The following is a 27540-nucleotide window of genomic DNA, read 5'->3' on the forward strand; positions in this document are numbered from 1 at the left end:
TATATATATATATATATATGCAGAGGTGTTTACATGTGTCTGATTTTGGTAGATATGTTTATATATATATGTAACACACACACACACACAAATGCATCTATACATCCACTTTGTTGTCAATAATCAAAAGTGAATAAGTTCTTCAAAATATACGAGATATATCTTTTAACATTTTTCCTGTGATATCATTATATTTTATCACATTTTAAATTTTTTGAATTTATTTCTCTCGCTTCTCCTCTTCTGTATATCTTCTCTTCATCTTCCTCTGTTTTTTCCTTCCTCTTTCTTTTAGTCTCTCTCTCTCTCTCTCTGTCTCTCTCTCTCTTTCTCTTCTTATTTTAAAGTGTATACAAAGTTGAAGCCGTTGCATACACTTTAGAATGATTTGTGCATCATAAGTACATTACATAGAACAGCTATGTAACTGAAAGATGAGGAAAGATTTCTTTTGAAGACATAATGGTAGTAATAAAATAGTTATGGAGAAGAGAAAGATCAGTGATGACCTGATCATTAATGGGATTTGTTGTTATTTTATCTTTCGGCATGATATTTCTTATACTGTCCTTTACTCAATGATATCTAAATTTTGTCATGTTGATCTTAACTTTGTGAACTCCTAAATCAATTAATGATGCAACTGCAAATATAATGGAAATGAAACGTACTTAATATCTACAATATTCTATAAAAGTTGGAGTAATTAACATTTCAGGTAGTTCTAAAAGTTTGAAAGTAATTACATTCTAAGAAGAAGGTATTTTTGTTGTCAGCTGATTTCCTCTGCTTCCATTTGCTAGGACTTTCATTGTTGTTGTTGTTGGTGTTTAGTCTTGATCAGGTTTGACTGTGCAGACTTGTAATAAAACTTGTTCCAGCTATGACCATAGGGTACTGCATGTCTAAGACCACATTTTCCATTCCAGTTCTGAACATCTAATGAGTCTTAACCTTTCCAAGATGGTAGTGTAACTTGAGGGAAATTTAGCTACTATATTTATCAGGTCAAACGATCACATTCACACATACACACATCTCTCTCTCTATATATAGAGAGAGTGAGTAGAGAGGGAAGACATTTTATTATTGGTCAAACACCTTTGTTGTCTCCTTATCAAACGTGCAGTGTATTTGGTCGGTGAAAAGGTCATTTTGCTAATAATAAATACATGCACTGGTTTTATTTAATTTATCATTAATCAGCTAGTTATCTAATTAACCAGTTCATTAATTGATTAATCATTTGATCAATCATTCAGCTGGTTTGTCAGAGTTCTTTCAATGCCATTCACAACCTCATCAGCGACATTCTGTTTATAACTATACACATGTACACATACACTATTTATAAATATACAAATACACAATTATATATGCTACAAGTGGATTGACTTAGACCTATGAATTTTCTCTCCCTGGCTCTTACTGCATCTATTACTATACAGCCTGGAACTTTAGTTTATCTAATGCACCACTAGTGTAGTTCATCCTGTCAGGGCTACATGGAACCTTCTGGAATCCCCACCTGACTTCCACAATTCTACACAAGTCACAGAAGTTTCAACTGAACATCAACCACATTGATCTCACAAGCCTGGAAAGGCCTACAGGTATCATAAGTTTCATCTCTTTTTCTCCATCTTGATGCATAAAATCCCGTTAGATATATTATAATCATCAATTTTCAAATCTTTTTCATACTGTCAATCTGTCACTGCTATATAAACTTATTCTTTCTCTCTGCTATTATCATTTATCACTAGGTTCAACTGTATTAGTTCTGTTTAAATTACTTTGTTCTGGCACTTCCTCAGTATATTTCTTCTTCAGCTTGTGTCAAGTAACTGCTCCGATATCATTAATTTTATCCTTTATGCCACATTCACTCTTATCCTATATCTTAGCAGATTCTGCTATTTTTTCATTTCCTTTCTCCTAACCAGTGCCTAATATCTAGTCACATTAAGTTCACATTGGTTATTTAGTTCCTTCCTTTCCAACAACAAAACATGGTGCTGCACATATTTATCTATCGTACATCATTCTTTTTATATATGGAGAGAGAGTCTGTCTGCTGTTGCTAAGAAGTGTATTTCTTTACAAATCTTTCTGCTGTTTGTAACTAAAGATGCTTCTACATTGCTACTTTTCCTGTCTACTATTAAATTAGTTTTCCATTCCCTATGATTATACACTATCAATTGAATTAATTTTAAAATTTGTTTAGTGCCTTCAACTGACACAAATTTATATCGTAACACATCATAATCATATAGAGAACAGTTTCTTAAAAAGATAAGCAGCACTTAGACTTATTTCAGCAACCTAAATATTTGTTACATACATTTAATAATATATGTTTGTTTTGCTTACTAACACATTTACACACATAGGTATATGTGTTGTGTGTGATTAATAGCATTACATTGTCTTAACATTTTTTCTTTTTTTTTCATTGATGCTTCCTCTAATGTTCATTTAGACATTCCGAGGAGTGTTATTGAACTACACATAAAAATAATTATAAGATTCAGATTTGCTTGCTGTTTTCTTAATTAATGCTCAGTTTGAATGTTGCCTTGTAGAAATTACAGGTGGTCAGTGTTTGTATTCAGTATGTGTATAAAATAAAGAGCTTATGCTTATTTTTCAACCAGCAGTTTCATTCATACACCCTTACTAAATTATTATTACACTCTACTTTGTGTGTGTTTTTTTTTGTTTTTTTTTTTTGTTTTTTAAAGTTATGCCACACACAGCAGAATCATCAGATCTGTTCTCTCTGCTAATAGATTCATGAATGTCCCCATATTACTTCAGTATCTCTCATATGTGTGGCTTAAATTTATAAGATATTATCTATGTCCAATGTCATTATGTTTTACCTTCAGTGCAGTTATACACTGCTAGTTTCTCCATTATCAGTCTGTAAATGTTTTGTGAATATATATATACATAATGTCTGTCTTAATCATGCACGCACAGGGCAGTGAATTGGTTGAGTGGTGAGAGTATTGGACAAAATGCTTTGCAGTTTTGTTTCTGTCTAGGTTTTCTGAGTTCAAATTCCGCTATAGCTAACATTGCCTTTCACACTTTTGGATTTGATATGATATCAGTAAAATACCGGAATCAATTCTTTCAATGTCTTTCCTCAGAATTAGCTCTGCAGTACTGTGAAAAGGTCATGGAAGACCACTGTAGCGTCAGAAATAAAGAGACTTTCCTGGTCTAATAAAAGTTTAGAAGAGGCACCTATACTTCCTCCAGGTGGCTGTTTCTGCCATTGATAATAATAATAATAATAATACTTATTTAAAGTAATATGAACCCATTGTGGTGACATACTTCGACATAGTCTTTTATTGGTGTCACTCATTGGTTGGTACTCTGCTGGGACACTATTTTTGTGGTTTTAGTTAATTAGTACCCCCATACTTGATCTTGTACAGATTTTGTTGATTCTTGCTTATCATATGACTAAACTTCTGTTTTACAACCTTAAATGCAGTTCTGTATTTAAGAGATGAGGAATTATGTACATTATTTACATTATTTACATTTGATGGATATTTGTCCTTATCAGCTTGTTTGTTGTTAACACAACATTTCGGCTGATATACCCTCCAGCCCACAGGCATATGGCATAGTAGATAAGAGCACAGGCTACTAACCCCAAGATTCCAAGTTCGATTCCAGGCAATGACCTGAATAATAATAATAATAACATCGAAAAATACCTTAGGAATGAGAACCCAGGTTTGAAATTTCCCCAAGACACCTGATGAAGGCTGAAGGGTATATCAGCCGAAACATTGTATTAACAACAAACAAGTTGATGACAAATGTCTGTTAAATGTAAATAATGTAAATAACCTTAAATACAGTATAGTATTCATGCATATGTACAAACACACACGCACGCACACACACACAAATATGTGTGTTTTCACACAGTTTCCATTTATCAAATTTCACTTGTTAGGCATTGGTCAATCCAAAGTTGTTGTAGACATCACTTCTCAGAGGTGCTCAGCAGAGTTGAGTTTATGACTATGATTGTGAAGTGATTATCTTGATCACACAACCTTGGTTTATATATAGTATAAAATAGTATATTGTTATATCCTGAATTATTTACATCACATTTCTGTCTAGTATTAGATAATAGATAATATTCATGTGCTTGTGATAAAAATATTTGGAACAGGATTTTTTTTTTTACTATTATAAACTACAAGGAATTACATTACTTTGAAGTTTTGGAAATAAGCAGTTGTAAAGTAAAAAAAAAGTTGTAAAGCAAAACACAAGTTTGGAACTTTTTATTTTATTAGGTAAACGTCAAAGGAAATGATAAAAAAAATCATGGACAGAACTATTTAGTTATGGACATTAATAATTTTAAATGCACAAGGTAATATGAAATGCCAGGCTTTCATTGTTAAATGTGAATGAATAGTTTATCTATATCTTTGTCTATTTATCTGTCTATCTTTCTGTATCTCTATCTATCTGGCTAGCTATCTATTTGTCTATCTATCTATCTAGCTAGCTAGTTATCCATTTGTCTATCTATCTATCTATCTATCTATCTATCTATCTATCTATCTATTATCTATCTGTCTGTCTGTCTCTATCTATTTATCTGTCTAGATAAAACTTCGTTTTTACTGTCGTGTTCTCACTGTCCTGTTCTTAATACTTTCACCCTCCACAAAAAATTCCAAATTTTATTTAATTTGCTTTGCGGGAAGGACTGTTCCAACAAAGTCGCGTATTGTCCTTGCCTTCGAAATGCGGAGTAGATGGAATAGGGACAACTGACGAAGGGGTATACTCTTTATGCTGCATGTCACGTTTCTCTGCTTTTTTCATTGATCGAAAAAAGATCGTTTTCTGTTTTCGTCTTTGTTTTCATTTCTCATTGTGTTTAACGTTTTTTTTTGATGTCCTGTACTCATATATGAATGTATGTATACATATAGATGTAGGTATGTACATATATGTATGGATATATGCATGTGTTTATATATTATCTATATCTATTAGTATATCTGTCTGTCTATCTATCTCTATCTATTTGTCTATCTGTCTGTCTATCTCTATCTATCTCTACTTATCTGTCTATGTATTTGTCTATCTGTCTGTCTATCCATCTCTATCTATCTATCTATCTATCTATCTATCTATCTATCTATCTATTTACCTGCCTGCCTGTGTCTATCTATGCATAAATAAATGTGGTGTGTGCCATCACCATCATAATTGTTTTACTGTGAAACTTCCCATGTTTGCAAAGGTTGGAAGGAATTTCAGCCAAATGCCCTTATTGTCACTAATCCTCACCTGTTTCCAAGCATGGTAATATTTTCTCATGGCACGACAGGTTTCCACAGAATATTGGAAACGAATGGCAGTGTTTGTATGACAGCACATTCATTTACGATCATCACACACTGTCAAGATAAGGAGACACAAACACACACACACACACATAGTAGGTTCCTTTCAGTTTCTTTCTACCAAAACCACCTACAAAACTCTGGTAATCTCAGGTCTACAGTCGAAGATATTTGCCTAAGGTACCATGCAGTGGGATTGAACCTGAAGTCCTATGGTTAGGAAGCATACTTCTTAACAAACACATCCCACGTCCACCTATAGATGCATATAATTGTGGTGTATGTGTTTTCTATTTTATCTTAAGAATACTCTTATGCAGCAGATGTTAAATTTAGTTGTTTTTTATGTTCCAAGTTTGTATCTTCCGAGGCTTTGCATCTCAGATTAATCTGTAAATACCTTAACAAAAACTGGAGATTTTTCACTCACCTATATACCTTTCCTCTTATAAAAGTTGCAATTGATTAAAAGAAATGAATGTTGTATATATTTGCAGCTAAATTAGACAAATTAAATGCCCATTTCAAAAAGGAAGGTCACTGATTAGCCAAGCAAAAGTGGGTGAACTGATGGAGGAAAGAGAGCGAACATAAGTGATGGGTGCTCATACCTGAGTTACAGACTGCATAGGCTGTACACATAAACATCAATTAAACACTTGACTAAATAAATCCGCCGTTAGAATTGATTACGTAATCATTTCCATAATCTTGAATCAGACTCGTTAATTTGTGTGCTATATTCTCATTTAATGACTTGTAATATTTCTTCTGCTCTGTTGAAATTCCAGTGTAAAACTTGTGAAACAAATTGAAAAGATTATGTCAAACAGTGCTATGAGAATTTAATATTGTAGGTTTTGTTAAATTGGGATGAAAAACACTGTTGTGACAAATTGTGATGTTAGAGTTATAGCAAAAGTAATGATTGTTTATGCGCCAGAGGCTGCGACATGTCTAAGTGGAAGTTTTTCATTAGATGTATATAACACTGATTTTATTTTTTCTTAAAGAAATTCAATTATTCTTGTTTCCTGATGTCTAGTTTGATTTGTATCGAGTACAGTTGTTTGAGTGTAATACGTCTTCAATGTCGAAGCATTTACAATGCACTAATTCTCAATGAGTTCACCAGTCTAAAACAATTATCAAACTTTTTTTATGTTAATTTGATGCTCAATGAGGAAATTCAGTATTTTCTCTCTGATAGATTAGTTTCAATGAAATTACTTATCTTGATGAATCACATGTATCTAATACACAAAACATAGCAGCAATTAAATTATTGGAATTGTCTTTCATTTGATATTTATTTTAACTCCATAAATTGTATAATTCAGTTGTTCAAAGTACTTGTTGAGGTTTTCATTATCTGCTCATCACATGGATACTTTCTTAGGCATGCCTTTTGAAGTAAGAAATATGTTGTATGCATTTTTATTACCCCATAAGTTGATTATGTTTCGTGTTAACTCAGTTTAATCCTGAGATAATTAACTCTAATTGTTCAACAATATTTAGAAGTGTGTGTGTTTGTTGTAGTAGTAGTAGTAGTGTCGTATATGTACTGTGAGAAATACTTTGTATTTTATGAATTTATAAGCAACACTCACAGACTTTAATGCTCTTTGGTCATTAGAATGTCAGCATTACTTGGAGAAGTATTGAAGTATATTCATGTAATGCTCCTGCCATTTTCTTACCCCTCATAAATGCCATTCTTATAATTGTCTACTGGAAAATATAAATGATCATCATTATCTTCAGTATTCCTTTTTTTTTCCTATATTCCACATTCGAATGTTAGGTGATAACAAATTTAATTATTCAAAATAAATGTGAAATATTTATTTGAGGACATTTCAAAGTAATAAAGATAAAACTCTTGCATTTTATTGTATTTTCAAATATACCATCTTTAAAACATAGGTTATTACTTTGAAGAAATAAAATATTTTAAAACTTTATTTTTGTTGCATCTCTATAAGCAAGAAACAATAGCATTCAACTGAATAATTTTTAATATATAAAAAGTGATTTGTATATAAAACTTCTACATATTTTGTTATTATGAATTTAGTTCACTGGATTTGGTATTTTGAAGTAAATATACTAGAAATGCAGAAAAAAGTCAGAAATGGATGTCTGTTTGTGTGTGTGTGTAGGTGTGTGTAGTATTAGGACTAGTTTTCATTTGTTTCGTCATCATCATCATTGTTTAACGTCCGCTTTCAATGCTAGCATGGGTTGAACGATTTGACTGAGGACTGGTGAACCAGATGGCTACACCAGGCACCAATCTGATTTGGCAGAGTTTCTACAACTGGATGCTTTTCCTAATGCCAACTACTCCGAGAATGTAGTGGGTCTTGAACATAAATATGACTTTGATAATATTTTGTGCTTCAAGTCAAACACATTTTACTCCTTGTGCCATAGTGCACCTACCTTTATTAGGAACGGTGTGCATGTATAGTTAGCTGTGAAAAATTGATGTCATGTGGAGGAGAAAGTTTCTCATCTCCAGCAATTATGAAAATTAGAATTGACTTGTTGATCCTTTGGTATTTGTCTGAAAGTAATCTTTGTGAGAAATTTTAATAACCGAAAGTGCTTACTTAATATGAAAAAGAATTTATTAAAACACTTCTGTGAATATTTACTTGGAATTAAAACAAATATAAAAGATAGGATAGACATTACTTGTGTAATGAAATATATAAGTTATATGTCTGTTGAGTAATATCATTTTTGTGGTGGGACAACTGGTGTGTGTGTGTGGTGATGTGGAGGATACCTAACAAAACTAAAATAATAGCTAAGGAATTGCATAATCTCTGTGTTATGAATTGCTACTTCCGGTCCAGATGCATTATGAGTTAACCTAATTGAAGACTGTCAGACAACCATTTACAATAAACAGACATATCCCCTTTTTGATTGCTCTACTGAAGTTGAACAGTTTAGCTGAATAAATAGTCATAATGAGAAACAGTAAACAAGAAGAAATCATTTTATTAAGCTAAAACTTTCAACTTCGGTGTATCTATGGCAACTAAGGTGCCCTATAATGCAGTTGGACCAGAAGTAACAATATGTAACAATTGCTAAAACTTGGAAATATAACAAGTAACAACAGAAAAATTTCTTCAGCTACATTGCTTTAATGGCTCTTCATCCTGTATCAGCACAAACTGGAGTTGGTGTAAAACTACTTACGTAAATTTTCTTGCCAAATTCCCAGACTCAACTGATCAACAAAAACTCACTCTGCTTACCAACTTCATCTCATCTATAATATTCCAACATATTGCTGGAATTTTCCCACTGTTATTGTTATCTTTCCAAGTTTTAACAACCGATTGAATTTTATTCCCCTGTCCTATGCAGCCTCACTCAGGCACAGTAGATGTAAATCGAAAGAAAAGCTTTAGGAATTTCTTTATTTCTTGATCAGATTGGAGCCTGGTGCAGCCTTCTGGCTCGCCAGTCCTCAGTTAAACCATCCAACCCATGCCAGCATGGAAAGCAGATGTTAAACGACAATATTTGGAGAGTTAGAAGCGATGTTGTCCTCTTCCCAATGCCATGTCTAGCATTAGTGCAGAAATAGTCCTTAGCAATGAAGACACTTCTGCTATTAAGAACAAAGAAATTTATAGAAGATTTTACCACAAAAAAATAAAGAAAAAAATTACTCAATACATTCAGTTAAGGGGTTGGCATTAAGAAGGACATCTGGATGTAGATGCCATGCCAGAGCAGACACCGGAGTTTAGTGCTGTTCTTTAGCTTGTCAATTCCTGCTGAACCATCCAACCCATGACAGCTTGGAAAACAAGCATTAAGTCATGATGGTTATAAAGGTGTGTGTATGTGTGTATATATATATATATATATATACACACACACACACACACACACATATATATATACTGTCTGGCTTCTGTGCTGGTGGCACGTAAATAGCACCATTTGAGCATGATCTTTACCAGCGTCACCTTCCTGGCACGTGAAAAGACATTCGAGCGAGATCATTGCCAGTGCTGCTGGACTGGCTCCTGTGCAGGTGGCATGTAAAATACAGCATTTTGAGTGTGGCTGTTGACAGTACTGCCTGACTGGCCTTTGTGCCGGTGGCATGTAAAAGCACCCACTACACTCTCAGAGTGGTTGGCATTAGGAAGGGCATCCAGCTGTAGAAACTCTGCCAGATCAGACTGGAGCCTGGTATAGCCATCTGGTTCACCAGTTCTCAGTCAAATTGTCCAACCCATGCTAGCATGGAAAGCGGACGTTAAATGATGATGATGATGATATATATATACACACACACACACACACACACACACATATATATATATATATGTATATACTCACATGTTTATATATATTTAGGCTTGTGTATGTATGTACATGCAGTATGTGGAAACCATTTCAGGAGCTTTACCTGCTTGTCTCCAAGGGGCAACTAAGAAGAATGTGCATCGTACAGTTGTAAATGTGATACAGCTTAACAGTAAAGGAAGGAAGCATGGAGAATAGATAGAGAAAGGGAAGAAGATAAAACAATTATGATCCATTGGATGTGTTGTTGATCTGCAGGAAAAGTGAAGTACAAAAGCAAGCTGGAGGAAAGGCTTGATATTAACAACAACATCCAATTATTGCAGGGAAGATATCGATGCTGTCCCTCTATGTAAATGTGATGACTGAAAAATCTGTCCATACTTGAATCTCATTGTAATGGCAATTTACATATGCATGCTTAATTCAAGAACATTATGTATAATCTAAGTAAAGGCCTTAACTTTCTAGTTGTGATCATACCTTTCTAGTAGCGATCTCAATGAAAGACAAGAAATATATAACGTGGCGGTACATTAGCTTGTGATGACAAGTGATATAAAGACTGGCAAAAGCATGTGGATTTAGCTATTAAAATACCTTATTTGCCTAATATGGCAAAACAAATACATGTAATGTGATCTTGATGAAGCAAACATACAAATATATTCAGTAAACAAAATCACATAGACACACATACATCTGTGTATTTTGTAGACATTAATACAGGATTTTAGATTCTTTCTTTTCTTCCTCATATACACATATCTCAGTCTTTCTCTTTCCCTTCCATTCCTATGCTCTTTTATACAATCTCACTGTTAGATTTTCCTCAAATAATTTCTGTTGATAACTCTTCACCATTTCAAGTATACAGTGGCTGGCATCACATGTAATGGCAACTCTGATATTAGACTTCTATATTTTGTATTATCAATGCTAGAATTCGAAGGTGATAAAGAAAAATTTCATTTGAATCTTATTATATTGAATCTATTTAAGCCTTTAGGTTGCTAAAGTCTACTGTTATGTGTAATATTTCAAATACTATAAGCTGCTTTAGATTTGAAAGGCATAGCATAAACAATTTATGTAAATTGCCATTTGAAATAAAGTAGTATTGATCCTGAAAGCTTTTGAACTCAACTTTCTCTCTCTCCATATTCAGGAAACACATAATTTCATGTGTGCTGTTGAAGAGATGAGGGTTGAACAGATACTTTGTATCTCACGAGTTAGTAATACCAGGCATAAAGTGTTCTGGCTCATTAGAAACCAACATATTAGATTTACATAACCAAACATACAGCTAGTAGTAATGACGATGGCACTGATTTAACCCTTTCATGACTATGCTTCTAATGAAATGCATTGCTTGTTTATTTTAGTTAATATTTTAAAATATTCAAATATATGGATGGATTTATTAAAATAACTAACCTTTATGTTATTAAGTTGGTCTTTGGAACATAACGTAAATGATTATTAAATAAAATTATGATGGAAAGCTTTGATTTTAATATTAACACTTAAATTTGAACAAAAGTTTTCTAATGCAGAACCAGAAGCAGTCCCAGTGGGATTTTATTCAAAGGCTTATGATTTTAAATGGTAATATATATTGAAATAATCCATTAATGTGAATACAATCTATATTTGAAGCAACAGTTAAACTAAGACATCTTTGAATAATCAAAGACTAATGTCATATATGGATTATTCCTATTAATTTGCACTCGGGCAAAAAAGGATCTCCATTTAACACACGCTGAAATTGAGGCCTGGCAGTACATAGCATCACACTATTTATCTGTCTGGAAGCTTTCTGTAAAGGCAAGTGTGAAAAAAAGCAGAGGATGATCAAAATCAGCTCTAGGCACTAAAAAGATAAAGGTGGAAAGGCATGAACTCCATACAATGGCCAGTCTTCATTTACGGTGACTGCAATAAGGACTGCCTCTCTCAACAGACTTACACAATAATTGTATACAATATGCCAGCATAATGAGGGGGTAGGAATAGGGGAGAAAGGAAGAAGGTAGAGGGGGAAAGAAAATTTTCATTGTCTCCTAAGACAGACAAGTATCCACAACACTGATGTAGTTGTTAAGTGTTTCTGATTTTAGCAAAAATCCATATCTCAGACACTTATAAGCAGTTCTTATTATTTTAGATTTTTAGTTTAAAGAAACAAGTAGCCAGCTGGACATCATGTCCAGTTCAATATTTGAGACTTCTCCTGTGTCATTGACCTGAAGTTTATACTTAATTGTAGAAACGTTTTTACCTTGTTGTTTATGGAAACATAACTGCTTATTGAAAAAAAAAGAAATGTTTTACTCACTTCAGAAATTGGAAAACTTTGAAAGTTGTTAAATCTTTCAATGGTTTAGTGTTCAGTATTCAAATTTCCTTGAATTGTGATTATCAGAACTAAATCAGTTCTGGTTGCTAACTCTCACATTATTATACTTGTATGTTGTTAGCATATGATACAAAGTTTGAGTAAAATGAAACTTTGAACCAAGTTCATTAGGCTTCCTCAAATATCTGTCTTAGATGACATTTCTTGGCACAAGTGTATCCTTTATTACAAACTTAGCATTCAAAAAGCTTGACATTTTACTTCCAGGTCAGAAAGTTGCAGCATCTGTATTTCTTCTCACTACCTTGTAAATGATTATAGCTCTTCTATTGCTTGTCAAAGAAATCCATATAAAGATTTATATACAAGAAGAAATGTTTTTTTTTTTTTTTTTTTTTTTTTTTTTTTTTTTTTTTACTTCTGTTTTCTTCAGTAAATATTATATGCCATATTGATGTGTGCAGAAAAAAAGTCATCTTGTATTTCATTGTATCTTTTCCCCTCCCCCCAACACACATACACTATCTATGTGGCACACAAATACATACATACAAAGAAATTAACCTTACTTATATATGTTTTTTTTTTAATGTTATTAAATATTTAAGGTATTGTAATAAATGGCAAATCCATATTTGTAACATTGTTAGAAGCAATAACTCTGATAGTAATCTTCATGCAAGGATGTATAAGTGATGCCAGCATTTAACTAGTGTACAGATTGAATATATATTGAAAAAATATGTTTTTGAAATAAAAGTAGAAGGAAATCAAATTATCCTGCCGATGCTTAGGAACTTCAATGTATAAGTTATTCATATATTTGTTTGTTGAATGCATTCAAGAAAAGATATTCATTTTGAATAAACGACTAATGTAAATTTGCATTGTATGATAACATTTTAACCAAATCAAATTACTACAGAATTTATAAAATGTTACTTCTGCATTTAAATCATATATATTATTTTTCCTAAAGACTAAGTAAATACTTTTACATCTCCATAGATAAATAAAATTGTTTTCTGTAGATAATTGAATGGTAAACTTGTTTGAATATCAACTTTATTTTCTCCCTTTAGCAAAATCATAGTCGGTAACTTATCACTCTGCGTATTTCTAGACAACAGTCTGGATAGTATAAAGTGTCATTTAAAAACTGCATTAAGAAATATATGTCATAAACATAGAACTTCTTTTAATAATGTCTATCTTCATAAAACAGATTCTAAAAGTATTAACTAAATTTTTATTGTGTGAATGTAGCTGAAATTCTAATTAAAAAAAAAAGAAACTTTGTGGAACTTAAGGCTGTTTCAATGACCCAATAAATTATTCTTTTACTTAAAGATCAACTGTAATGATCTAAATCCTTATAGTTCCTTACACGAAGTCTAAATTAAAATGCTAATTGCTCTTTATATTTTGTGGGTTTAAAATTTTTGTTCTTTTTTAGTTATTTTCCAGTCACTTTTCAATTTGGTGCTAAATGCATAGATCTTTTATTTATTCGTTATTTTTCTTGGCACTAGACATTCAACCTATTTTTGTCATTCAGGTAAACTGGAGAATGTAGTGGTGCACAATACTTGAGAGCACAAAGGACTGGCCATAGTTACAGCAGCATAGCTTCACGCTCGCTGCACTTATAAAAAAAATAGAAAACTGTTTATGCTTATGATAGAAATAAGTCCATGACTTAAACTTGAATCAATGAGGCTCAAACTGTATTAACTGGAATATTATTTATAATTTAATACCATAAAATATTTCTATTAGTCATTGGTATAGCCTTTGTGTCTTACTAGCTTATATCCATAAAGAAATTGGTAGGAAAGAAGTTAATGTATTCACATTATCTAAATTCTGTCTTTCCTTTTCTGTACATTTAAATATATACATGCATTCTGTTTTGGATCATTAAACAATATAAAATGAAAGCAAAAACAATTAAATTACACAAGATAATGTAGTAATAAAATCAATAATGTACATAAAACAGTAAAGCTTTTGTAAGGCTCAGTGGTTTGTGAAGCTAATCTTATTTCTCATATGTCTGTAAATATTAATTGCAGGAATATCTCCTTCCTTAACATAATGCTTTCTCTGGCTGAGCTAGCTAAACTGAGAAGAATTATGTTTTATCCTTCAGAATGCTTTACAATTCAGCAAAACAAACTTATTACTTGTGTCAAGAATGTCATAGAAACTTATTTTTGTTCATAAACTATTTAACTATGTTACTTATCCATAGAAGAGAATTAGTTAATGCAAGAATAATCTGTTACACATGACTACTATGGTGTGAAAGTTGAGAATAATTTACTGTGAAAGTGTTTGTAGGCAGATACATTCAATGGTTGATTGGACAAGGTACATGGCTCTGCATTCCAAATACTTTAAACTACTGTAAAAGCATTAAAGTTTATCCTTGTAAAATATTTTTGACAAAATATCTTTCTCAAATTCAGTTGAAAGCAAATGCAGTTCCAAAGACATTGCAGAAATTTTACTCTTCTTAAAGCTATAGAATTGTAACTATACCTCTGACTTGTCAGACTTATCAAAAACATATTCAATCCGTTTTTGTAGGCCTTTTAAAAACAATTCAATTTTGTAGGCCTTTATGAAAAAATATGAGAGACTCTTGAATGAGAGATATTAGTTAACACAGTTTGGTTGTAATTTAAAAGATACTGTTCAAGGTCATTTTTTCTGAAAAACATTCTTTTCACCAGAATCTTTCTGATGTATCAGGAAAAGATTTTTATATCTATTTTTCTGGGTTTCCAAGAAAAGTTATCTTTATTATTATTGTGACTCCATTGAAACCTTTTAAAATTGTCATTTAAATGCTTAAACTACTTGAATAATGTTACATGACCAAAATTATATGTAAAATATTTCTCTGAATACATACAGTGGAGTCTCACTGATTCTAAGTAAATTGCATTCCATTGAAATCTCACCATCAAACTGAAGTTCAGTTATTTTATTGAATTTTGGAATCTTCTTCCTAATAGGATGTCAAAAAATTCCAGGACTAGTTCTGTAGTGCACCAACAGATGGCAGCACACGATTGCATATGCACTGAGAGGTAGCAGTAGCCTTCATGAAGCAGAATGCCAAATGATATTGCCGTGTTTATTTCACAAGAGCAAATCACTGAAGGTCCTTGACTCGCTTATGGAAAACCACTTCTAGGCTGGATTTCCTGGATTTCAAAAGTGGCAGGAATGCTGGATCTCGTGTATTTGCTGCGCAAGGTGACTATTTCAAAGGAGATTAGGTTAAAACTTGAATAAATACATTATATTTTATTAAACATAACTAATCCGTGAACCTTTTGATGCCACCTTATACATACATTTCATTCATTGAAGTATGGAATTATTGATATCTCATCAGTTGACAACTAAAAAAATCATTTTATCAGCGTCCTATTTCTAAACTTTTTTTTTTCCCCAAATATCAGAATGAAATGTTAAGAGATTGCAGAGGGTTTAGCTGATGATGGTACTAGATAATGATTTAAATGTTCCAGTATTATCATGAGACTATGATCAAAACATTTAATATTCCTCAGTCCAGTGTAGTTTACTGCAAGTAGTAAACTAATGATGTGGCTATAAGCAACATCGTTGTAAAATTTATGTCACTTAATTAAAGTCAATGACACCTTTGTGATAAATTGATTTCCCTCTCATCTGCTTAGCACTACGAATCTCAAATTAGGCACAGTTTTTATGCTTCATTTAAGCTTTTGGCTTATATAATATGAAATTTAGCATTTACGATAAAAGAAATGTATGAATTACAATTGGGTTATAGATTTTGTTTTACATACAACCTGTAGGATATAACAATGATTAAACTTTGCTTTGCATGTGGTATTCCTTTTAAAATATAATCATATATGAAGAGTTTATTCATGATTCTGAAGACAACATTGGCCAAATTATGTGATTTCCTTGACTTGGGTACTAATTCCTCCTGGAGGGTCTAGTATCACTATTGCCTTATCTTGAAAGAGATTTCTTCTCATTTACTTAGTGTTGCCCACAAGGTGGGAAAATAAAGATTGTGTAAAGTATATAATTATAAATAAAAAAGAAAAACTAAAGAAACAAAAGACATTATTGTCAGTCCTTTTGAGTGTTAGTTGTTAGTAAGAGAGCTTGCCAGAATGTGTCAAGCTAATGTCCATTTGACTGATATCTCAATATCATTTCTATCTTAACTTCAAGTACTTAATTTTAATAATTGTCTCATGTCAAATTACTCTAATTGATATTGGCAAATAATAGTTTAGCTTATTAAATCACATTTTGTTCCATCCTCCAGAAGCATTTATCTGACTTTATAATGCAGTGTTTTTGTTTTTTTATTTTTTGTCCATTTTTGCATTATTTACATGAAACTTTACACATCAATGCTATTAACTTTAGTAAAGTATAATGGCAGGTGCCAATATGATAAAGTAAGGCTTCTCTATATTAGTGCTTTGTGATTTCTTTGGTGTTCTACAGCGGGGAAAGATTTGTCGAGGCTGTAAATTGACAGCTAAATAGCTAAAATGATTTGCTTTTTTTCTGTGCCGGTTGTCATTGTCTGATTTAGCCTACTTCATTGAACATAGAGCAGTCTGTTTAAGAACTACTTCTTATACCAATATTGTCTTCAGCATCATTTGTTCTTGAAATATTGCTGCTGTTGCTGAACTTAAAGAGGTTGACTGCACCAGACTTGTTTTTAAAAAAAAATCCATCTGAATGGATGTTTTAAAATAATCACATATTTCAAAATCAATTGAACTTGGCATGGCCTCAACATTAGTTGTCTGATAGGAACTAGTATTAACCATGCCAATAGGTACAGATAATCTTCCTATCAACTGCCAATTATATAGAAATATTGCATGCCCAGCGTTCTCCCCCACTCCACCAATTATTTTACATTACTGTCTGTCATAATATTAAATTTAAAATTACATTGTTCATTTATGGAAAATAAATTCATCTTTATTCAGATGTGACAGTATTGTAGGCTAATCATCATTAACAAGCATTTTACCTCGTTGCTATGGTTTCTTCATATTTTTCTTAATATTATCTGATCATTTGCCATTTCATACTTCGTTGCTTCCTTTACAACATCAACAACATTCCTCCAAATTTTCTTTGGTTCATTGCAATTTTGTTTAGCAGTAATCAACAGTCCATGATATTAAGTTCACTCTCTGTAATCACTTGAATCGATATGAATCAGTTTCAGGGTGGGAAATTATGGTGATAGTTGTAGAACATTGCACCCATGAAGTTTTTTTCTCAGGACATTGTGTATTAATTAGGGGTAGTGAAAAAACAATTTCTTCAGACATCTTTCCTAAATATGAAAAATAAATAAAAAAGGATGTTGGTGTGGATTGGTAATTTATTAAATACTAAATTCAAATATAAGGTCTATAACTGAAGAAAGTACTGTTTTTATGTATAGATGATTGCTACTGTTTACTCTTTTACTTGTTTCAGTCATTTGACTGTGGCCATGCTGGAGCACCACCTTTAGTCAAGCAAATCGACCCCGGGACTTATTCTTTGTAGGCCTAGTACTTATTCTGTCGGTCTCTTTTTGCCGAACCACTAATTGACATGAACATAAACACACCAGCATCGGTTGTCAAGCAATGCTAGGGGGACAAACACAGACACACAAACAGACACACACACATCACATACATATATATATACATATATACGACGGGCTTCTTTCAGTTTCCATCTACCAAATCCACTCACAAGGCTTTGGTCGGCCCGAGGCTATAGTAGAAAACACTTGCCCAAGGTGCCACACAGTGGGACTGAACCTGGAACCATGTGGTTGGTAAGCAATCTACTTACCACACAGCCACTCCTACGCCAGTTTGTAGAATATACTATAACAAGTTTACTCTTTAAGACATTTTATGAGAGGGAATTCTCAAATACAAAGAATCTCATACAACTTATATTTTGTAAAATGATGTAACACAAGTTAGAGTTGGTTATCTTGTAGTTAAGTAGCTCTGGTCAGCACTGCTTCAACAGTGCTATAGCATAGCATCCACTGATCAAATATTTGGCCACGTTCCATATGTTACTTCAGAAAGAAGTGTGTGAAATACAATCTGCTTAGGTGGGAAATTTGACATTCTTGTGATGTGTAAGAGACGAGGTTTTGAAACAAATACTGTTAGCCAACACAAGAACTCACTCCAGTATATATGAATTTTACAAAACTGAAAAATTCATTCCTTTATAATACTTAACTCATTCTTACACACATACCTTTGTTTAGAAACTCTTAGAAAATTTGATTAGCACTATTTTGTAATTCACTTGCAGAACCAGAAAGGTTAAAGTTTCTTCTAAACACTAAGCTTTATACCTTTAAGGTGTACCTGTCTATATTCTAGAATGTATTTTTCTCTCTTGCAATTTCACTATACATAAGTAGTTGAAGCTAATATCCATGTAGTTTTATGAATAGGAAAAATCGAAGCATTTCAGTTTGGTCTTCTTTATATGTCAAGACATTTATTTTGGGAGAACACTTAAAATTATTTAAAAAAATGATTTCTGTATTATTCCCCTTCTAAATATAATTACCAAAATAGACGTTTTCCTAAAGATTGGTGTAAATCCAGACAGAGTTAAATATGCAACAGTGTTCCCATAAATATCTAATATATTTTTACAGCTGATAGCATTGGAAAAGCTTACAAAGAAATAATTTTATATAATAAGAAACTTGAATTATATAACTTAGACATTAAACACATTTACACAGACAAAAGAAGTCACAGAAATATATATACCTGTATAGCTTCTGGTTCTTTAACTTATGACTAGAATATAGTGCACTTTTTACCATTATTTTGAGATTATAAGCATTCTCATTTTTAAATATTAGATTCAAGAAGTTCAGACCTAAATAGATTCCCACATCAATATTTTTTCTTTGAACGTGATTGTTACCAGCGTTGCCTTATTGGCACTTGTGCCAGTGACACGTGAAAAAACATTCAAGTGAGGTCATTGCCAGTGCCACTGAACTGGCCCCTGTGCAGGTGGCATGTAAAAAACACCACTTGAGTGTGGCTGTTGCCAGTACCGTGGCACGTAAAAGCACCCACTACACTCTCAGAGTGGTTGGCGTTAGGAAGGGCATCTAGATGTAGAAACTCTGCCAGATCAGATTGGATCCTGGTGCAGCCATCTGGTTCGCCAGTCCTCAGTCAAATCGTCCAACCCATGCTAGCATGGAAAGCGGACATTAAACAATGATGATGATGGTCATGATGATGAATGCATGAACACTAATTTTCTATATTTTTATTTATCAATTTTTGTCATATGATCTCTCTGCTGTTATAAACCATCCTGTTTGTTTCCTGTTAGGTAGGTGAGGCAGTAAATGCTTGAGTTGTTAGTCCACTTTTTATTATTTTCTTAATTACAAATTAAAATGATTTTTTTTTTTTCAATGTACTTCTTTCCATCTTCTTCTTTGTTTGTCCACACACACACACACATAAAGAAAGTTTGCATCTAAATTCTTGAGTGAAATGCTTATTTTGCAATCATTATTTGGGTTATAGTTTATTAGTATAAGGATTTTATTTATAAAATCAAAATTGTTGTAAATATTAGTGAGGGGAATGACCTTTTTTTAATGGGTAATCTAGGATTGTGAACAGTGCCTGAGTATATATATATATATATACAAGTCAGTAAATAGTAGGGTTGTGTTAACCGCACGTGGAGAAATAATAGGAAAATGAAAAATAATAATAAGGCAGAATGCTAAACTGGAAGCATATTTTAATAAAGATTTCTCTAACCAGCTTTCATTGCGAAGCAAATTTTCAAGAAGAGGGAGAATGAAAATGTTTGTTACAAAGAAGTACAAAATGAAGAAAATAATATATGAAAAAAATATATAAAAAAATAAATATACCAATACATTATATTGTCTTTGAGCTTTTGAAGTTCAGTGGTAATTCATGTATATAATGGTTGGAAAAATAAGGATGCATGAGAATTGAGAGTTGTGTTAGGTTTAAAAAAGCGTTAAAAGTTTGTGTTAAGCAGGAAGTGTGGTGTCAAAACAGGAAGTGTGTGTAAGGGGAGACAAATGTTTTTAATTGGAGTTATGAACTAAAAACATTTGTCTCCCCTTACACACACTTCCTGTTTTGACACCACACTTCCTGCTTAACACAAACTTTTAACCCTTATTTTAAACCTAACACAACTCTCAATTCTTATGCATCCTTATTTTTCCAACCATTATATAAATGAATTACCATTGAACTTCAAAAGCTCAAAGTCAATATAATGTATTGGTATACTTATTTTTTTATATATTATTTTTTTTATATATTATTTTCTTCATTTTGTACTTCTTTGTAACAAACATTTTCATTCTCCCTCTTCTTGAAAATTTGCTTCGCAATGAAAGCCGGTTAGAGAAATCTTTATTAAAATATGCTTCCAGTTTAGCATTCTGCCTTCTTATTATTTTTCATTTTCCTATATATATACATATACAGAAAATTAATGAAAATGTTAAAATCATTTCTTGTTTACAAATTGGCTCATAGAAGTGAAATTATTTCACCAATTAAATTTGACAATTAAATCTGAATTAATCAATGAATGAATTTGTTTTTAAAGTAGTGATAAAATAGTTAATATAATACACTATGAAAGAGAGGGGTTAAGATGAGAGAGAACTTTTATTTTCATCTGGTATAGCTTTAGATTAGTGGTCCTCAACCGCAGTCCAGATGACCCTTGGGGGTCCATATTTGATTTTGTCGTTTAAATTTAGGGGCAATAAATTGGTTATATTTGTACAATAAACTAAATATTTTAACAATTTTTTATTCACTTCCTAATGACTTATAATTCTAAAAATAATAGGATTTTTTTTAAACACTGAATGGTTATGAGGGTCCACCTGTGTAAAATAGGAATCGAAAGGGTCCCTAGGAAAAAAAATGATTGAGGACCACAGGTTTAGATGAATTATTAGTTATGTGAATAATTTGTAAAATCAATGCTACTCCCACTATAACATGGTATTTTCAACCTAGACATTACAATTGTATCTGATTGTTCAAGTGCTTCAATTTTGTGTATAAGTACATCTATTTACTAGCTTTTTACTAGTACATCTATTTACTAGCTAACATTTGTCAATAGTTTCTACCATAGTGTTGCTGAGCCACGTTCTATCATTAGTAAAATTGTTGGCATTTTTGACAACGTGGGTGTGTTAGTAAAGATTCACAAAGAATTGAGGCACATAAGCATATGAAATGCCTCCAAGTGGCTAGATGGAATTGCTCTGTGCCGACAATGAAATAATTCAGCATCATTGGCATCCCCTCTACTAACTGGATACTGTTGTTACATAATTCTCAATTCCAATTATTGATATCATAATATATATAGATATGCAACCAGCTCTGTTTTCTTCCTGTGATGATAAAGAGCTTGACTGAAATAGCAATTCAGTTTTTGTGCTTATCTTTCAACAAAATTTTTATGACTTTCAACTGCACCCATGATCTTCTGTGTATATTGTGCTATTTAATCAACTCATAACCTGTCTCTTGTATATTCAATAGTTCTTTGGCAAGAATCAAAGTGATTCTTGTTTTTTTTATTCTAAAATAGATGGTATACCATATACAAAGAGACAAAATAGACATTTTGTCACCCAGATATAAAAGATGAGGGTAAATGTAAGTATAGCATTTGGACAACAGTATATGCAGCTAAGAAATAATCATGCTTCCCACCAAACTTAGATGCAAAAGCTACAAGGCAGTCATCTTATTTACTCTTTTTTATGGAGTAGAAACTTGGGAAGTGTGTTGGAGTCAGGTGGAGAAAGAAAAACTTCATACTTTCATAATGAGACACCCACACATAATCATGAAAAGCTCATAGAGACATGGCTCCCAACAGTGAGACGTTAGGGCAAGTAGGATTGCCAAATGTAGAAGACTTCATTATGAGGTAAAAGCTACATTGGACAGGACATGTTACTCAAATGTCATCTGAAGAGTTCTTTTTATAGAAAACAGATTAAGGCTTGTCACAAATGCAGACAATAAGGAAAGATGTCAAAGGGCCTCAACAAAGATGTCAAAAGTTGAGGCCCTGGGATTGGTTACAAAGTGATGATGGAAAGTTGGGTGAGTTAAGGTCAGTAGCTAGTTGATCTAGCAAGTGGATGTGTATGTCAATCAGTGGGAGTTTATTGTGAAATAAACTTATTTGAGAAAAGGCTGACCCAAGAAGTCTGGTATGTTGAGGTTTTAGGTAGCACCATTTACATGTTTAGGTTTAAAAAAAAATATATGAATTGAAGTGGGTAATTATATAGCAAGCACGTAATCATTGTTCTGTCTACCATCAAATACAGGTAAAATTCCTATTTTGTGATAAAAGATTTTTAACTTAAATAATTACTCTTAAGACACATTACCAATATATTTTGTTGTTAATATGTGCTTATTTTTAATAATTTAAAGTTTATGTAGATACCACTTGATAAGTAACTTATTGGAACTAGATTTTCAAAGATTTTGAAGTGTTAACGTAATGTAATTAGCAATTCAAGTACACAACCTTTATGTACGAACATTTTAAAGCTGTTTTTCTTTTTATGTGTTATTATGTCATTGAAAATTATCACTGTAATTTACTGCACTATGCAATTGAATTGGAGAGGAAAGTAGGCTTTAATATAATTAACTGACATTGTAGTACAATATTTGTTTAATAGAAGAATTTCTATTATAGCAACAAAATCTGTTTTGATTTTCAGTTTTAAAGATAATACTAGGATATAGATGAGGGCTTCAAATACAATAAAACATTGTTTTTCTTAATGTGAATTACTAAAGACTTACTATTGCCTTGGAGTCTTGAAATAAAAGCATTATAGGTTCTGATAATATTTGCCTTCAATTCTCTGCAAACTCAAATTTATTGTCAGAGAGCATTGTGAAGTGTCTATTAGACTTTTGTTTTTTCTTTATCCCTCGATGCCATCACAAGGGAGTTTAGGATTTCATACTTTAAAAAGATTTTATGTTATCGACCTGCTTCTCATTGCAAAATAATCTAGGACCTCCTTCAAAAGTAACCCATCTCCACTGAACCAGGCTCACTACCATGCCATCAGGTCCAATGCCACTCCCACCACTTGAAATCAGTGAGGTGCTATTAACCATATTGTGCTCCTTACTCTTATCGTCACCAAACACACACACACTCTCTCCTCCTCTTTCTCTCTACACACACATGCACACACGCAAACACACATATCACATCCCTGAGCAATTTAGTGGCAATAATTTTGTTGCTCTGGCAAACACTACTTTTGTCAAGCAAATATGATATGGCTGTTCTCATTTGTACCCCCAACTTCTCAGCATGATGATTAAAGAATATGCAAAATAGTACCCTTTGCATTAACAGACTATATACATGTGGGCACATGTATACATGTGTGAATGCACACACACATCTACTATAAAGTGACTGTTAAAGGTGTTAGCCCATCAGCACTTAGTTAAAAATTTGTGGTAACTTTCTACATGACCAAATGACAGCAATAATATAGTTACTATTATACCATTGTCATTCCTACAAGCGTCTACAAAAATCCCCTTCACTCCTATCTTTCTTGAACAAATAGACAGTACTACATCCATACACAATTAATTTCTGAATTAATATCACTTTGATTAAATCCAACTGGATTTATTTTCGTAATTATTTCCAAAACCATTTAAAGGGATAAAATTAGTTGCAAATTTTACATTTCAGCTTGTGTTATCAATCAGATGAGGTAGAACTATGTAGTGTTGATCTAAACCTGATAAATATAATTTGGTATGTTGGGTTTTTGACATGTGGTAAGCATCTTAGCAGTTCTGTTGCAGTTTTGCTTAACAACACCTGTTCTAATTAACCACACAAGTCTAGAAATGCAAGCATACACATCCTGTATAGAAATTTTCTAAAATCTGCTATAAATTTCATTTGATGGCCAGCACATTTTGGTGTTTATAGCAATATGTGTTTTATAATTTTTTTAATGAGAATTTTAAATTCATGTAATATGACGAACATTATGCTTTATATATTTTTAAATATTTCATTCCGATATAAACCTTGTCTTTTACTTAATGTCTGTTTTAAACATACAGTATTTTAATGTAGCCAAATCGATGATATCCATGAAATTCTATGACTTTCACAAATATCTCTTGTTTTATTTCAGCACAAGGAAGACAAATGTTTAGAACAAAACCTCAAAATGTATCTGCTATTAAAGACCAAACTGTGATATTAAAATGTGAAGTCATGAATCAAAGTGGATTGATGCAATGGAGCAAAAATGGCTTCGCTTTAGGTAAGTAATTTTCTTTCTTTTGCCAAATAACATTGTTGTTGACTTGTGTTAGCTAAAATAAGAAACTTCTCTATTTTGGTTATTTTAGGTATTAATGTTAGGGCAGTTTTATGTTCTTTTACAAATGCACCTCAAGTTACTTTAGCTATAAATGTGTGACTTTTTTTTGTATTTTTTACTATGTAATTGGTGGTTGTTTTCTTTGTATACTTTTGTCCTTCTTTCTAATTGCGTTTTTCTGTTCGCAATTTGTATACGAAACAACTGAACTTGTAAGTCTTTTTCTAACTCAGTATCCGTATCTTTAATTTAGTCTTTACCTATGGGGATACTAAACAGTTTTCGGCATTGAAAAATTATCTTACTAGGTACCACAAAATCTTGTGCCACTAGTAATAACTAGTTATTGCCCCCAAGATGACTTGTGCTATAATGAATAGATAATAATGTGTGTGAATAATAACATCATATTTTCTAACAGTTGATGGATAATACATACATTAAACATAAAATTGATGCAATTTTCAACACAAAGGAATTTCAGTTTTTTGTTGGTTTTGTTTTTGGATTCATACTTTCCAATAAAGCTTTCTTTTGTATTTCTTTAAATATAAGAAATATTTTCTATCTCAGATAAGTTTTTCTGGTGGAATAATTTCTTTTTATTCAGTAGGACAGTAATTCTGATGAACGAACATTTCAACTTTATGAATTAATCATTAACATTTTATTGTGAATGATATTGGACATTATGAGCATTTTGAGACAGAAACGAGCAACATCCCCACCTATTGGATATGATCTCCATGTCTGTCATTTGCGAGCTGACAACATTACTAACAGAACTATCGAGTGGCTTATCTCTCCTTCTCAAATTAACTACTACAAACAGTTTTTGCTATTTTAACTAATACTGCACCTCCAAAAGACAATTCTTTGGTTATATAGCACTAAAATTGAAAGTTATTCAAAGCCTAACATACTGAAGTGTCCACAGTTTAATGTTTGAAATGGGGAATAACTCTAATTAAAATTATGAATTAATGGCTAACTATGGTCTTTGTGTTCTTCTCTACCTGCTGTTGGTGATTATAATTAACAATAGCTCTAATTTAAGTATATAAGGTCTTTCAGTGCAAATAGTGCTCTCTCTCTCTCTCTCTCTCTCTCTCTCTCTCTCTCTTTCTCTCTCTCTCTCTCTCTCTCACACACACACACAGCAAGTTCCCAACTATGACTGATCAGTTGTGTTTTAACTGATTTAGTATGACGAATTGAAAGTAACCATTCATAATTTTCGGAGCTCAATAGAATGACATTGTTTTACCTGTTTGGGGGTCATATGGCATAGTAGTTAAGTGCGCGGGCTACTAACCCCAAGATTCTGAGTTCGATTCCAGGCAGTGACCTGAATAATAATAATGATATTAATAATAATAATATCGAAAAATACCTTAGGGATGAGAACCCAGGTTCAAAATTTCCCCAAGAAACCTGATGAAGGCTGGAGGTTATATCAGCTGATACGTTGTGTTAACAACAAACACGATGAGGACAAATATCTGTCAAATGTAAATAATGTCCATACATAGGGTGTTGTAAAAGTCTGTAGATATTAGTTTCTTTTGTTGCTTTTTTTCTTTTTTGGCTTTCTACCCACTTTGATGGAGGGAGGCAATTGCACTCCTATGAAGTTATGTCAGTGTGTTTCAAACATTTGTGGAAATTTATAGTCAGTATTTACAAGTAAAAGGATCCATTGATTTATATTTTGTTGATCCCTCAAGGATCCCTCAAGTAAAGTTGATCCTTACAATATCTGGAGTTTCACTGTAGAAAGATGAAACTTAATATTGCGAAAATCTTTATGGAGCATCTTTGACCATACATCTTGTTCATCAGGAATAACTTGTTGAATATGGAGCCTCCATGTTCAGATTTAGTTAGTATGAGTCCTTGAACCTCTGTTTCTCTCTCCTTACTTCAAAAGTAATTTTTAATTCACTGAATGTTTTTGCTTTTGTTTTTCTTGCTCATAACATCAGTCCTGTTATCACTCATTCAATTTATTGTTTCGTGCTGATGATGTGAATCTAAATTAGCAATCTACTATTGTTAATATACTACCTTTAATAGTATCAAATATTAAATTCATTAGCGAACATCTGCAGTGTTTAACTTCTATATTTTCACCCGTGTCTTGTCTGGGCATGCTAACAAATTTAGTTGTTATTTACTAAATATAATGAATTAAATTTATATGCTAATTAATTCTGTTAATAAATTGTTTCTATAAATTCAAGAGTAAACATCTGCAGATGTTAATCTTCAATTCGTTACATAATGATTATATTAAATCTTGAATGTCTTTAATTTAGTATCTATGTCACTATGTTTATCGTTTTACATGAATTTTCGCATATGCAGTTTGTTATTTATTACCATACGAGGTCTGATCAAAAAGTATCCGGACTGGTGCTATGAAAAGAAAACCACAACACGTATCGGTTTGACCTTTAATCTCCTTTGAAGTAGTCCTTTTCTGAAGCCACACACTTTATCCAGCATCATTTCGATTGATGGAAGCATTCCTGGAACTCCCTTTTTGAGATAGTGAGCAGCTGCCTTGTCACATTCTCTTGGATTTCCTCAATGTCTTGAAATCTTGTTCCTTTCAAGTGGGATTTGATGTTTTCCATATATGAACTGATACGTGCACGCGCACATAAACACATGCATACACACACACACATATGCACGCACACACACACACACACATGCATGCACACACACATATGCACGCACACACACACTTTTCTTCAAAACACTGCTATAAACAACAGGAAGTGAGCAAGAACGTAACAATTTACTGTGCATGTGTGACAGAGTTCAAGACTAATCTGTGCCAAGGGCTTCACTCTGCATACTTTAGATTCGTT

At 32.4% G+C, this 27540-nt stretch overlaps 1 protein-coding gene across 11 annotated transcripts in view; it reads left to right on the forward strand.

Moving 5' to 3' along the window:
- The window catches only part of LOC106873723 (nephrin), a 248522-nt gene that overhangs the window by 77992 nt on the left and 142990 nt on the right, over positions 1-27540 (forward strand). For all 11 annotated transcript variants that reach the window (XR_008264131.1, XM_052967830.1, XM_014921200.2 and 8 more), the window contains exon 2: positions 24470-24601. Coding sequence is in view for 10 of the 11 variants with exons in the window: in XM_052967830.1 (XP_052823790.1) it covers positions 24484-24601 (118 nt within the window). In the remaining variant the exon portion in view is untranslated. The remainder of the gene's footprint in view (positions 1-24469; positions 24602-27540) is intronic.

The sequence above is a fragment of the Octopus bimaculoides genome, chromosome 5 (assembly GCF_001194135.2).
Source record: "Octopus bimaculoides isolate UCB-OBI-ISO-001 chromosome 5, ASM119413v2, whole genome shotgun sequence".
Taxonomy (NCBI): Eukaryota; Metazoa; Mollusca; class Cephalopoda; order Octopoda; family Octopodidae; genus Octopus; species Octopus bimaculoides.